The 13,401-nt window shown below is 43.3% G+C and overlaps 1 protein-coding gene across 12 annotated transcripts in view; it reads left to right on the top strand.

Annotated features, from left to right (window-relative positions):
* The window catches only part of TRIM2 (tripartite motif containing 2), a 198,858-nt gene that overhangs the window by 111,955 nt on the left and 73,502 nt on the right, over positions 1-13,401 (top strand). Inside the window, exon 1 of one of the 12 annotated variants that reach the window (XM_049852746.1) lies at positions 11,263-12,193. The exons of 10 other annotated variants lie outside the window; for them this stretch is intronic. In XM_049852746.1, the coding sequence (XP_049708703.1) occupies positions 12,191-12,193 (3 nt within the window). In that variant the 5' untranslated portion in view covers positions 11,263-12,190. Of the gene's footprint in view, positions 1-11,262; positions 12,194-12,251; positions 12,353-13,401 lie in introns of those variants that run through there. One more of the 12 variants, XM_049852753.1, reaches the window with a different exon arrangement.

The raw sequence follows: 13,401 nt of genomic DNA, 5'->3' as shown, positions 1-13,401 counted from the left end.
GATTACATTAATGGTTTTTCTAATATCAAACCAACCTTGCATACCTGGTATAAAGCCCACTTGGTCATGGTGGATTATTTTTTTGATATGTTGTGGAATTCTATTGGCTAGAATTTTGTTGAGGATTTTTGCATCTATGTTCATGAGGGATATAGGTCTGTAATTTTTTTTTTGTGGTGTCTTTATCTGGTTTTGGTATCAGGGATATGGTGGCTTCATAGAATGAGTTAGGTAGTATTCCATCATTTTCTATGCTTTGAAATACTTTTAGTAGTAGTGGTGTTAACTCTTCTCTGAAACTTTGGTAGAACTCTGCAGTGAAGCCATCCGGGCCAGGGCTTTTTTTGGGGGGGAGTTTTTTGATTACCTTTTCAATCTCTTTTTTTGTTATGGGTCTGTTTAGTTATTTTACTTCTGTTTGTGTTTTTCTAGGAATTTATCCATTTCTTCTAGGTTTGCAAATTTGTTAGAGTACAATTTCTCATAATAATGTGATATGATTCTTTTAATTTCAGTTGGGTCTGTTGTGATATAGCCCATCTTGTTTCTTATTCGGGTTATTTGTTTCCTTTCCTGTATTTCTTTAGTCAGTCTGGCCAATGGTTTATCAATTTTGTTAATTTTTTCAAAGAACCAGCTTTTGGCTTTGTTAATTCTTTCAATTGTTTTTCTGTTCTCTAATTCATTTAGTTCAGCTCTAATTTTTATGATTTGTTTTCTTTTGGTGTCTGATGGATTCTTTTGTTGCTCGCTTTCTATTTGTTCAAGTTGTAGGGACAGTTCTCTGATTTTGTCTCTTTCTTCATTATGTATGTGTGCATTTATCTATATAAATCGGCCTCTGAGCACTGCTTTTGCTGTGTCCCAGAGGTTTTGATAGGAAGTGTTTTCATTCTCTTTGCATTTTATGAATTTCTTTATTCCCTCCTTAATGTCTTCTGTAACCCAGTCTTTTTTGAGTAGGGTATTGTTCAGTTTCCAAGTATTTGATTTCTTTTCCCTGATTTTTCTGTTATTGATTTCCACTTTTATGGTCTTGTGGTCTGACAAGATGCTTTGTAATATTTCGATGTTTTGGATTCTGCAAAGGTTTGTTTTGAGAATGTTCCATGTGTGCTAGAAAGGAAAGTACACTTCACAGCTGTTGGGTGGAGTGTTCTGTATAAGTCTATGGGGTCAAGTTGGTTGATTGTAGGAATTTGGTCTTCCGTGTCTCTATTGAGCTTCTTACTGGAAGTCCTGTCCTTTTCCGAAAGTGGTGTGTTGAAGTCTCCTACTATAATTGTGGAGGTGTCTATCTCACTTTTCAGTTCTGTTAAAGTTTGTTTTATGTATCTTGCAGCCCTGTCATTGGGTGCATAAATATTTAATATGGTTATATCTTCCTGGTCAATTGTCCCTTTAATCATTATATAGTGTCCTTCTTTATCCTTTGTGGTGGATTTAACTTTAAAGTCTATTTTGTCAGAAATTAATATTGCTACTCCTGCTCTTTTTTGCTTGTTTGCTTGATATATTTTTTTCCATCCTTTGAGTTTTAGTTTGTTTGTGTCTCTAAGTCTAAGGTGTGTCTCTTGTAGGCAGCATATAGACAGATCGTGTTTCTTTATCCAGTCTGAGACTCTCTGTCTCTTTATTGGTGCATTTAATCCATTTACATTCAGCGTAATTATAGATAAGTATGTGTTTAGTGCTGTCATTTTGATGCCTTTTTGTGTGTGTTGTTGACAATTTCATTTTTCCACTTACTTCTTTGTGCTGAGACGTTTTTCTTTGTAAATTGTGTGTTCCTCATTTTATAGTAGTTGAATTTATGTTTGTTGAGTCGTTATGTTTTTCTTGGTTTTTATTGTGAGTTATGGAATTGTTAGACCTCTTTGTGGTTACGTTAATATTTACCCCTATTTTTCTAAGTAAAAACCTAACTTGTATTGTCCTATATTGCCTTGTTTTCCTCTCCATACCTCCTGTGTTTAGTCCCTCTTTTTGATTATTGTGATCTTTTACATATTGACTTCAATGATTCCCTGTTTTGAGCATTTTTTTCTTTTTAAAAGTAATCTTAATTCATTTTTGTAATTTCCCTATTTGAGCTGACATCAGGATGTTCTGTTCTGTGACCTTGTGTTGTGCTGGTATCTGATATTATTGATTTTCTGACCAAACAACTTCCTTTAGTATTTCTCGTAGCTTTGGTTTTGTTTTTGCAAATTCTCTAAGTTTGTGTTTATCTGTAAATGTTTTAATTTCACCTTCATATTTTAGAGAGAGTTTTGCTGGATATATGATCCTTGGCTGGCAGTTTTTCTCCTTCAGTGCTCTATATATGTCATCCCTTTGCCTTCTTGACTGCATGGTTTCTGCTGAGTAGTCTGAACTTATTCTTATTGATTCTCCTTTGTAGGAAACCTTTCTTTTATCCCTGGCTGCTTTTAAAATTTTCTCTTTATCTTTGGTTTTGGCAAGTTTGATGATAATATGTCTTGGTGATTTTCTTTTTGGATCAATCTTATATGGGGTTTGATGAGCATCTTCGATAGATATACTTTCGTCTTTCATGATGTCAGGGAAGTTTTCTGCCAACAGATCTTCAGCTACTATCTCTCTCTATTTTCTGTTATCCCTCCCTGTTCTGAAACTCCAATCACATGCAAATTATTCTTCTTGATAGAGTCCCACATGATTCTTAGGGTTTCTTCATTTTTTTTTTTTTAATTCTTTTATCTGATTTCGTTTTCAATTATATTGGTGTCAATTCCCTTATCCTCCAGCTCCCCCACTCTGCATTCCAATTGCTCGATTCTACTCCTTGGACTTCCTATTGAGTCCTCTAATTCTGTAATTTTACTGTTAATCGTTTGGATTTCTGAATGGTGTCTCTCTATGGATTCTTACAGCTTACTAATTTTTCCACTATGTTCTTGAATAATCTTTTTGAGTTCTTCAACTGCTTTATCAGTGTGTTCCTCGGCTTTTTCTGTAGATTGCCTTATTTCATTTCTGATGTCATCCCTGATGTCTTGAAGCATTCTGTAAATTAGTTTTTTATATTCTGCATCTGGCAATTCCAGGATTGTATCTTCATTTGGGAAAGATTTTGATTCTTTAATTTGGGGAGTTGTAGAAGCAATCATGGTCTGCTTCTTTATGTGGTTTGATATCGACTGCTGTCTTTGAGCCATCTATAAGATACTGTAATGATTTCTTTTATATTTGCTCACTGAGTCTTATCTTGTTTTGTTTTCTTTCAATATATGTAGATGGGCTACTAGATCGCGCTGTCTTGATTGTCGTAGCCCTTGAATCACTTATGTCCTATTACCAGCTGGTTTGGGCTGTTACCAGATATATAAGCATAAGAGTGCATTCACTATTCTTGAATAGGATCTGATTTGGGGTCACCAAGTGTGTGCTGCAGACTGTCACCTATCCACCTAGAGAAGTAGTGGTGATAGTTGTGTGCACCAGATTCTAGTAGCAGCAGGGTTTCACACTCCGGGGGGGGGGGGGCAGGATGCTGACAGGCTTCTCCCAAGTGCCAGTGAGGTAAGTGTGTCTCTATTCCTAAAGCACTGGTGGGTGGGCTCTGCAGCTGTACCTTAGGCACCCAATGCATGTACCTCTACAGATTGGTAGGTGTCACCATCCTCAGACCCCTAAGGCAGGAGGCTAGGTGGTCTGGGGGGAGTTTCAGCCCTCGGTTCCCTGTTGTGGGTCAGTGAGGGCTCTGTTTAATATGCAGAGATATCAGACCTGGGAAACTTGTCTTTCCAGTAATCCGCTAAAACAATTACAGTCAGATCCCTATCAGAATTGCCTTTGCATTATAATAGCCACCTTGTTCCCTGTAGGGATGAAAACCCAAGACTGTGGATCTCATATGTTTGGCTGGAGCTGGTTCTGTATTTTTAGTCCAATTTTGGGAAGTCAGGGAAGGATTTTTGGTCCCTGGGTTTTTTGTAGCTGCTTCTCTCAGGCCAGGAGAATGGGTTAGGAAAAGACAAAAAAAAAAAAAACCAAAAACTGCAGAGCACTTCACTCTCTGGGTCAGGAAATTCCAATGTTAATGAAGCCTCCTGGGAAGGAGAGGGGAGGGATTAGATAGATAGGAGAGAGTAGCACCGGGGAATATAGACAAAGTTACTTATCTTGCTTGGTGATGACTGTTTTATCTGAGATTTCCGAGGGGTGTGTAGCCTGTGTGCGTTGGCTGGGTCGAGATTGTCCCCTAGGGTCAGGCCCGCGTCCTGTGCTTGTGCTGTCTCAGAAGCTGTGGTCAGTTCCCCTGCTCCCAGTCCAAAGCCCAGCGCCAATGTTCCCTGGCTGGGGTGCCGCACCCCAGGCTCCAAAACCAGTCGCTGCCTCCTGGTGACTTCTCCTCCTGTCAGCTGCGTCGCTGCGCTGCCTGCATGCACTGGCTGGGCTTCCCCCGGGGTCACTTCTGGGGGCTAGGGCTGCGTCCCATGTTTGCGCTGTCTCAGGATGCCGTGCTCAGCTCCCCTGCGCCCAGTCCAAAGCCCGGCGCCAAGGTTTTCTGACTGGGACGCTGGCTCCAGGCTCTGAAAACAGTCGTTGCTTCCCTGTGGTTGCTCGTTCTCAGTCTCTGTCACTCAGGCCAAGTCTTTAGATCTGTGTTTGATGGTCAGGGTTCATAGATTGTCATGTATGTGATTGATTCACTTGTTTTTCCCAGTATTTGTTGCAAGAGGGATCCGAGGTAGCGTCTACCTAGTCAGCCATCTCTTCCCGCCTCCTCACCATAGGGTTTTCAATGGCTGATTTTTTGAAAGTAGGTTACCAGGCTTTTCTTTGAAGCACCTGTGAGTGGACTTGAACCGCCAACCTTTTGGTTAGCAGCCAAGCCAGGTAACCATTTACACCACCCAAGGGACTCCAGGGACTCCATGATTCCAATAGCTCCCAGTTTTTACTGTTGTTACCTGCAAGCCTGACTACTACCCCCCACCCCACAACCACAACTCGAATCAGTTATTTTACTGAGTGACCCTGTTTCCAGGTGAGAAATAAGATGAGAAAGGGGAACCTACAGAGAGAGGAAAAAAAAAAAAAAAAAGGTTGGGGTGGGGGGAAGCTCATAATACAGTGCAATGTAAGAGAGCAATCCAAATCTCTGTGGGGTAGGCCTGCCCGCTTTCCTTCAGGCTGACAAGAGAGAAGAGCCCAGAGACTCCTTCCGGGGAGGTACCTGTTGCCATAGAAACCACAAACCCAGCTGCCTGGGGAGCCGTGAATGCCGTCTGGCTTGGCTTGGCCTGGGAAACCAAGCCCGCCTGTGATTTGTCCATACGTGTGATTATTTAGGATGGAGTTCTAGATGTGGGAATATCTGGTCCACAGATAAGAACATTTCTAAGGTTCCCTCTAACTACATACTGGTTTAAAAATAATCCTCTCACTGGGAGGAGAGGAAAGAATGTGTAGAAGAGGAAGTAGGGCTTCTCATAAAGCGTTAGCGGCGCACCCCACCTCGGGCCACCTCCTTGCTCCTGCTGCGGGTTAGTCAAGGCTCTATTTGCCCAGCCAAGGCCTGGGATCTGCCTCGGCCCCGGTTAGTCACCAGGGGAACTGTAATTTGCTATATAGTTCCAGCCCTGTAGTCAAAGCCACTGCATTAATTAAACAAGGTAAATCGCTGAGGCAAGCAGGCACTTGGCACTGCCCTCAATTTAATTGTCAAAATGAAAACTTGTGATTATGAAACTCTGTGTAAGAGGAAAACAACCCTTGATGGTGTTATACCTCAGTGAGTAAGTAAGCGTAATTAGGAATCCAGAGGCTGGACTGGGAGGCTGCCCTCCAGGGACACTCAGGGGTCGAGTCAAATATGAATTCTCTGGGCCAAACGAGGCTGAAACAAGAGTGTTTTGTTGGCTTGCTTTTTGTTGTTATTGTTAGAGCAGAAAATAACATAAGGAAGGGGTAGACATGCTACTGAAGTCCCTTGGTGATGTGAATGGTTTGTGCTCAATTACTAACTTAAAAGATTGGCAGTTCGAACTCCCCAGTGGTGTTGTGAAGAAAGGCCTGGCGATCTGCTTCCGCAAAGATTATAGCCAAGAAAACCCTATGGAGCACAGTTCTATTGTAGAACACATGGGGTCTCCATGAGTTAGAATTCACTTTAGGGCAGTGGGTTTTGTTTGGGTTTTTTAGACATGCTGCTGTCCTGGATCCCATAAGAATAAATTATACCAGACGAACTGAAATTCCTTTTTTGAAAGGGTTACTGGACATGAATTTCAGTTGTCTGTTCAATATGAGTCAACATTACAAAACTGCCAAGAAAGGTAAGATGAGCTCAGATGTCAATAATAAAAGGATAGAGCTTGGAATAAGGAAAGCAACGGTCTTGCTTTACTCTGTCCTGGGCAGACCCCGCCTGGTTTATGTCTTCAGTTCTGGGAGCACCTTTTAGAAGCACACGCGCAATCTGGAGGAGAGGCTGAATACTGGACAGAGAGTCAGGAGTGTGTGATCTGGGTCACCATTACTCCAAACTGCCTTATGACCCAATCAGACATGACTATGACTTGGAGGCAGGAGACAGTCATTGGGAGCCATAGAGGGTCCCTGTTCATGCCTTATCTGTAGTGGCCCATAATTATTTATGAATTTATAATATAAACGGTAATCCCAAAGTCAGGACAATTTTGGTTTGAGTTCCTGGGCTGGAAGTTGGTCAGCTGGTTCCCTTGTTAATCTACTTCTATCCACATAATTCCAAAAGGTTAAGGCCAGTTTAGGCCTTCTCTTTTCTTAAGGACACTTAAAGGGGAAGTGCTTTTTGTTGTATCTACCATTATTCCCAAGCAGTCCTGTTTGGCCTAGGATCTCCCCACATCCACTAAAGAATGATTCCCAGCCCCCAAAGTGGAGGTCTCACCAGGGCCACTGGCCATGGAGAGGAGCCTCTTGGGGTCCAAGCCTAACTACTCCACCAAAGTGACGGTGAAGAGTCTGGACTGGCTGGAAGAAGCTTGGTTTTGAGGGGCCAGCCCTGGTGCACCAGCCTGCGAAATCCATCTTAACAGTATCTCTTCTCAGTTGCTCATGTCTTAATTGAAGGCTGGAAATAATTGTTTCTTACCATCCGCTTTAACAAGACCACTGGGCAATAATTTTCCTAATGCTTTTTTAAAGTAAAGATAAGAAAAGCTAATGATTGCATTAGGCAGATTTTATAGGCTCCTGATTTCAGGTTGCCTCATTTTTGTTGATTATATTTATCTCTTACTGAAACACGTGGCTGCTCTAATCAGCTGCTTTTGTTCTACCTCAGAATTGCCTGATTATTATTCCTGCTCTTGCCCATCCTTGAGGAAAGTTGTGATGCACTGAAAGAGGAACTATGCCAATCGCTAGACCTGGGCTCTAGTTTGCCTCAACTACATACTGGCTACTCCGCCCTGAGCCTATCGCAAAACCTTTCTGAACCTCGGTTGCCAGTAAAGTAATAACAGTGCATGCTCTATCTGTTTCTGGCTTTACTATGAGGATCAAAGAGAAAATATATATGAAAGTGCTTCCTAAATTATAAACCACCAGTCAGGTATGAAGAATTGCCTAGGGATTAGTGTTTCTCAAAGGGGGTACTATTGGCATTTGAAGGGAACAAAGCTACTTGGATGCAACTCTTCCTCCCACTGGAAGATGTTTAGCATCCCTGCTCTCAGGCACTACATGTCTTTAGTACACCCCAATCCCAGTCAGTGTGACAGCCCAGTTTGCCCCTTCACATTTCCAAACGTATCGCCCCGTCATGCCAAGAGGGGTTGCTATCTTCCCCTGGAGGAGAACCCATGCTAAAGGAGGTGCTATGTCTTACGAACTAAAGTGCAGCTGGGGAGGACAGAAGGTGGTAAAAATGAGGAAGGCAGAGGCTAGGTGGTAAATGGCCTTGCATGCCATCCCAAGGAGATTACTTTTGTAGTAGAAATCCCCCTTGGTCAGGGATAGGTAGACTGTATATAAAGGGCTTTGTGTTGAGCTTGGCACGTAATACATGGGTAGTAAACTTTGGACCGCTATCTGCTAGGAAATCTGCTGCAAAGGACCTCATTAAAGTGTTGTAAAGCAAAGGTGTCACTTTGAAGACTAAGGTGCACCTGACCCAAGCCATGGTATTTTCAGTCGCATCATATGCATGTGAAAGCAGGACAATAAATAAGGAAGACCAGAGAAGAATTGACACCTTTGAACTGTGGAGTTGGCAAAGAATATTGAATATACCACGGACTGCCAAAAGAATGAACAAATCTGTCCTGGAAGAAGTACAACTAGAATGCTCCTCAGAAGCAAGGATGGCAAGACTGCATCTTACATACTTTGGATGTGTTGTCAGGAGGGATCAGTCCCTGGAGAAGGACATCATTCTTGGTAAAGTAGAAGGTCATTGAAAAAGAGGAAGAGCTTCAACGAAATGGATTGACACAGTGGCTGCAACAATGGGCTCAAGGATAACAAGGATTGTAAGGATGGAGCAGGACCGGGCAGTGTTTTGTTCTGTGGTACATAGGGTCGCTATGAGTCAGAACTGACTCTATGGCACCTAACAACAACATCTGCTAGGAGCCTACCAAACCCAGTTGAGTTAGCATGTGACCTGCTTTTATGCATATATACTGTCTGTATACTTCTTGAGTGTATATCATCTCCAACTGGCTGGTGACAGTTAACTCTCTGTTCAATGTCTGTTCAACTGGAGGGAAACGGCGATGGGCAAGACAGCTCCAAGAAGTTAGCAACGTGTGCAGCGGCCTTAATCTCAAGGATTTTGAGCTCATCTGTGCTCTTTTGGCCTTACAGTCTGGCCGTTTGAGGCCTCAATAAAGGCACTCCAACTGAGAAAGAAGCTGAGGCCTTATGCACCAGTGGCCACTACCACTGCCACCTATCTCCCTGTTGCCAGAGAGTGCCAAGGGGAAGACAGTGTGGCTCACTGACACGTTCTTTCCTAGCCCAAGTCCCAGCTTACATGCAGCTATGTTCATGTGCCAATAAACCAAACCCAACCTGTTGCATGGAGTGGATTCTGTTGCATGGAGTGGATTCTAATTCATGGCAACGCTGTGTGTTACATAATAAAACTGCTCCATGGAGTTTTCTTGACTGTAATATTGACAGCAGCAGTTCACCAGGCCTTTCATCTGCAGAGCCACTGGGTGGGTTAGAACTGCCAACCTTTAGGTTAGCAGTCGGTGGGCCATTTGCACCACCTAGGACATACATTAAAATGAGGCTACATTTTCTAATAACAAACAACATCACATGTGTTTGTTAGGTTCCCAGCTAAGCCCTCTAATCCCCTGCTATCGAGTCAATTCCGACCCATAGCAACCCTGTAGGACAGAGTAGAACTGCCCCATAGGATTTCCAAGGCTGTAAATTTTTACAGAAGCAGACTGCCACATCTTACTACTGAAGAGCGGCTGTTGGGTTCCAACCACCGACCTTTTGTTTAGCAGTCGAGTGTTTTAACCACTGCACCACCAGGGTACCTTCTGTAACACCTACAGCAGTTAAATCATTATGATGACAGTATTTGGAGTTCAACTGTCCTGCGTAATGCTGTTTCCGTGAAAAGAGGTATTCCCAATTCCAGGTAAAAGATCAGAAATTTCTACAATCCCCACTTGCTCTGTCTTCACCCCAGGCTTCAGGCACTCTGAACTACTACACTCAATGCCAGGGAGCTGGCTCTTGCCTCCAAGCCTTCCCTTGTGTGTGCCCCATGCCTGAAGTGCTCCCTGCTGCTCCTGCCCTACAACATCCCTCCCACGTGCTTCCAGAGCATCCAGTTCCTCTTGCTGCCAAAGCGCCTACCGCTCCATGTGGCACCTGCCTGCTTACTAACCCATCTCCCACACTAGACTGCTGCCTTCTTGAGGACTGAGAAGCTTGCATCTTTCTCTGTAACCTCTGTGCCTGCTCTGCCTGGCACACTCTGGACAGTCAGTAAGCTTTTGTCGGAAAGAATGATTGAATGAATAAGTGAGCATTTTCTGACTACAAGCCAAGCAACAAGAACAAGGGTCTCTTCCACTTCCCCACTGTCTTCTGAGAACAGAGACCCACACACTCCAGTTTAAGCCCCAGAATTTGAGTTTAGTCAGGGACTAGGAGGAGAGAGGGCAGAAGACAGGATGTGCTGAGGGTGGGGTCAGCAGTCAGCGAGCTGGGCTGTGGGGAGGGCTTAGCATGAGTGAGGAGACAGGACTCTGCTCACAGCACCAAGGGCACTTTTGTGACAGCCTGTCTTAGGAAGAGGGCATTTTAAAACTGAGTGGGAGAAAAGGGCCTGCCAGTAGTTTCAGGGTTGGTGTTCATTAAATTGGGACCTTCTAGAGTTGAGCCCTGGTGGCTCAGTGGCTAAGTGCTTGGCTGCTAATTGAAAGGTCAGCCATTTGAGCCCACCAATCGCTCCCGGGAGGAAAGACCTGGACATCTGATGCCATAAAAGATTACAATCTTGGAAGCCATATGGGGGCAGTTCAACTCTGTCCTATAGGGCCACTATAAGTTGGAATCAAACTTGACGGCACACACCAACAAAGCAGAGTTAACCTGGGCTTTCCAGAGCTGTGTACCACCTGAAATAGCGTGCCAAAATTAGCATGTCTGTGTATTTTTCTGGGAGCCCCTGGGTTAATGCACTTGGCTGCTAACCAAAAGGCTGGAGGTGCAAGTCCACCCAGAGCACCTTAGAAGAAAAAGGCCTAGCAATCTACTTCCAAAAAGTCCGCCATTGAAAGGTGTGTGGAGCACAGTTCTACTCTGACACACGTGGGGGCGCCATGAGGCAAAGTTGATGGCAACTGGCACATTTCTCTGGAGTCTGTCGATTTCATCAGATTCTCTATGGACATCCCTCCACCCTCCAGAAGGTAGTCAGTGCTCTGTAGAGCCCAGTGCCCCTTCACAGTGCCTGAGTGCATGCAAAGAATGTGATAAATATTAATGCAATCAAATATGCAGATACACAGTCTCATTATTTAAATAAAAGTTATTAGTGTGGACTTTTAAACTAGTAACTTACCAAAGAGTAGAATACACTATCCTTCCTTACTTCCAGTGCTGTTTCTATGCGAATGGTTGTGAATTCCATTCTGATATGTAATTTTTTTTATTCTAAAGTATTATTTGGAATATGAAGATCGAATCATTTTGATATGGCTACTTTCTGATCCTTTTCATATTAATACTTCTGTTAATAAGTTTAATGATTTGATAGGAAACCAAGGTGTGTGTATATGTCAATGTTTATCAAGTTTCTCAACTTTAAACTGAAAACTTTGACATCATCTGAAGAGGAGCGTGGTCTGGTCATCCCCTGAATCTAATATGTGTACCATATGATTTTTCTCTGAGTGGTTAGGGCCACAAAACACAGAGAAATATCATTTGCATTATCTGACTTTGAGGGACTGTATAAACCCTTTTCTGGGTGAGTTTCAAGAGGGGAAAAAGGTTGTAGAGGCTTATTGAACTAGGCTGGTCTTGCTTTTTTTAAGATTTACATTGTGTTTCAAGCTACTTGAAACCTCTAAGAAAATTGCCCATCTTTTCTTTCTAACTAATGGAAGTATGTGTGTACTGTGATACACAAAACACTCCCCTAAATTTGAACTTTTCATTGTGAGGTGCCTTATACCTACCTAGCTTTCTTCCTAGAATCTATTCCCGTTGCGCCCTCCTCTCTTATCAGCACACTCTGATTTTAACACTCCCGGTACCTGTCCAGGCTGCGTAGCAGTGTGCCGGGCTGCCTGGCTGGCCGTTAAGCCTGCATTCGGATGCTGGCGATGGACCTCGGCAGCCCAGCAGGAGCGCATAGAAACAGCTGACTGCTGACTCAGAGGCGAGAGCAAGCCACCCACGAATCTCATTGCAGCTCTCTGCTGCATCCCTATCCCATAATCCCTTGCTTAGCTTGCTGCAGTCTTTTCAACAGACGCTGAGTGAGAAAAAGATGTCCTGTAAGATAAAGATTGATTGGTTTGAATACTGAAGGGGGTCTCCCACTTGTTAATGACCCAGAAACATTCCTGCCGACTTTCCTGAGCCTTCCTCTCATTTCCTCCATTTTTCTCTTCTTCTCTTTTGTTCATGAGCTGGCACATCACTACATAGAGCAGAAGATATGCTGGGCTTCTGATGATGGCTGCACCGCATGGTAGGGAATTTTAACCGGTATCTTTGCGTGGTGCTTCCAAACTTGAGATGTTAGCGGAAATGTGCATTGTTCTTTTGGGTTCCCGCGGAGCTGCAGCGACTGGCTTGGGAGGATTTAATTCTGCCCTTCGTTGATTAGTCTGTTTGTCTGCAGAAATGGGTAGGTCCTGAATGTTCAGATTGCTTAATATCCAGGTGGATAACTGATTTCTCCTGCTCTGTCCCTTCTGGCTTTCCCTTCTCTCTCGAGGTGCTCTTGCATGCTCTGTAACTAGAGGACGGAGGGAGAACCACTGATGGCTTAAACAAAGGCACTGGATTAACATGAATGAAGAGAAAGTCATACAAGATTTTTTTTTTTTTTTAAATCACGCTTCTAATGTGGTCTGACTGGATTTTTAATTTTTACTAGCCTTGGTTTTCATGTGCATCTTAGGTTGTTTTAAATAAGAGAATTTTTTTCGGCATCTCTCTGTTGGGCACGAAGAAAGGGATGAAATATTTAATTTGCAGGATTCCGGCCTCGCTACCCCAGGGCGGAGGAGGGCGTGCGATGCGACCCTCCCCCCACCCGTCCCCTAAGAGAGAACCCTGGAGTTGAGTGCCCAGGCGCTCAGTTACCATTGGAAACCCATTCATCCATAATGCATGACTGGACCCTCTGAATTCTGAATGCTGTTGATGACCAGCAAACGTTTGGTTTCCTTCTGACATTTTTTTTTTTCTTTTTTTTAAATCTGCCTTGAAGTAGAGTCGGATTTGGGTGGAGCTCCGTGGTAGCATTACACAGAAAGAAAAGAAAGAAAGAAAAAAAAAATCCCCGGGTTAGACCGTAGGTTTGCTTCCTCAAACAGCGGGCGTAAGGATTGTATCCGAGAGCTATTTTTACAAGTATGCCCCACCCTATCATTTTTCATTATTTTGGGGGGTTGGGAGGGGTGGGGATCAGAGAACAAGCAGTAAGGCTGTTTATTTTAAATTAAAAAATACAATGTTAAGAAATGGCTTTCTGAACCAAAAGAGATTTTTGCCCTAAGAAGGGATGGTTTCAACGTCATAGCTTTAAGGAACGGATCTCGATTCAGATGAGGCATTTAAAAATTATTATTTATCAGTTTGATTCTTTGACTTAGATCATATTGCAGCAGTTCTCTTCCTTGTGAATAAATTGTGGGAGGTGGAAAAACTACAGACTTAAAGGAGAGAGCC

This window comes from Elephas maximus, chromosome 13 (genome assembly GCF_024166365.1).
Source record: "Elephas maximus indicus isolate mEleMax1 chromosome 13, mEleMax1 primary haplotype, whole genome shotgun sequence".
NCBI classification, from domain to species: domain Eukaryota; kingdom Metazoa; phylum Chordata; class Mammalia; order Proboscidea; family Elephantidae; genus Elephas; species Elephas maximus.
This window is presented reverse-complemented; position numbering and strand designations above follow the sequence as displayed.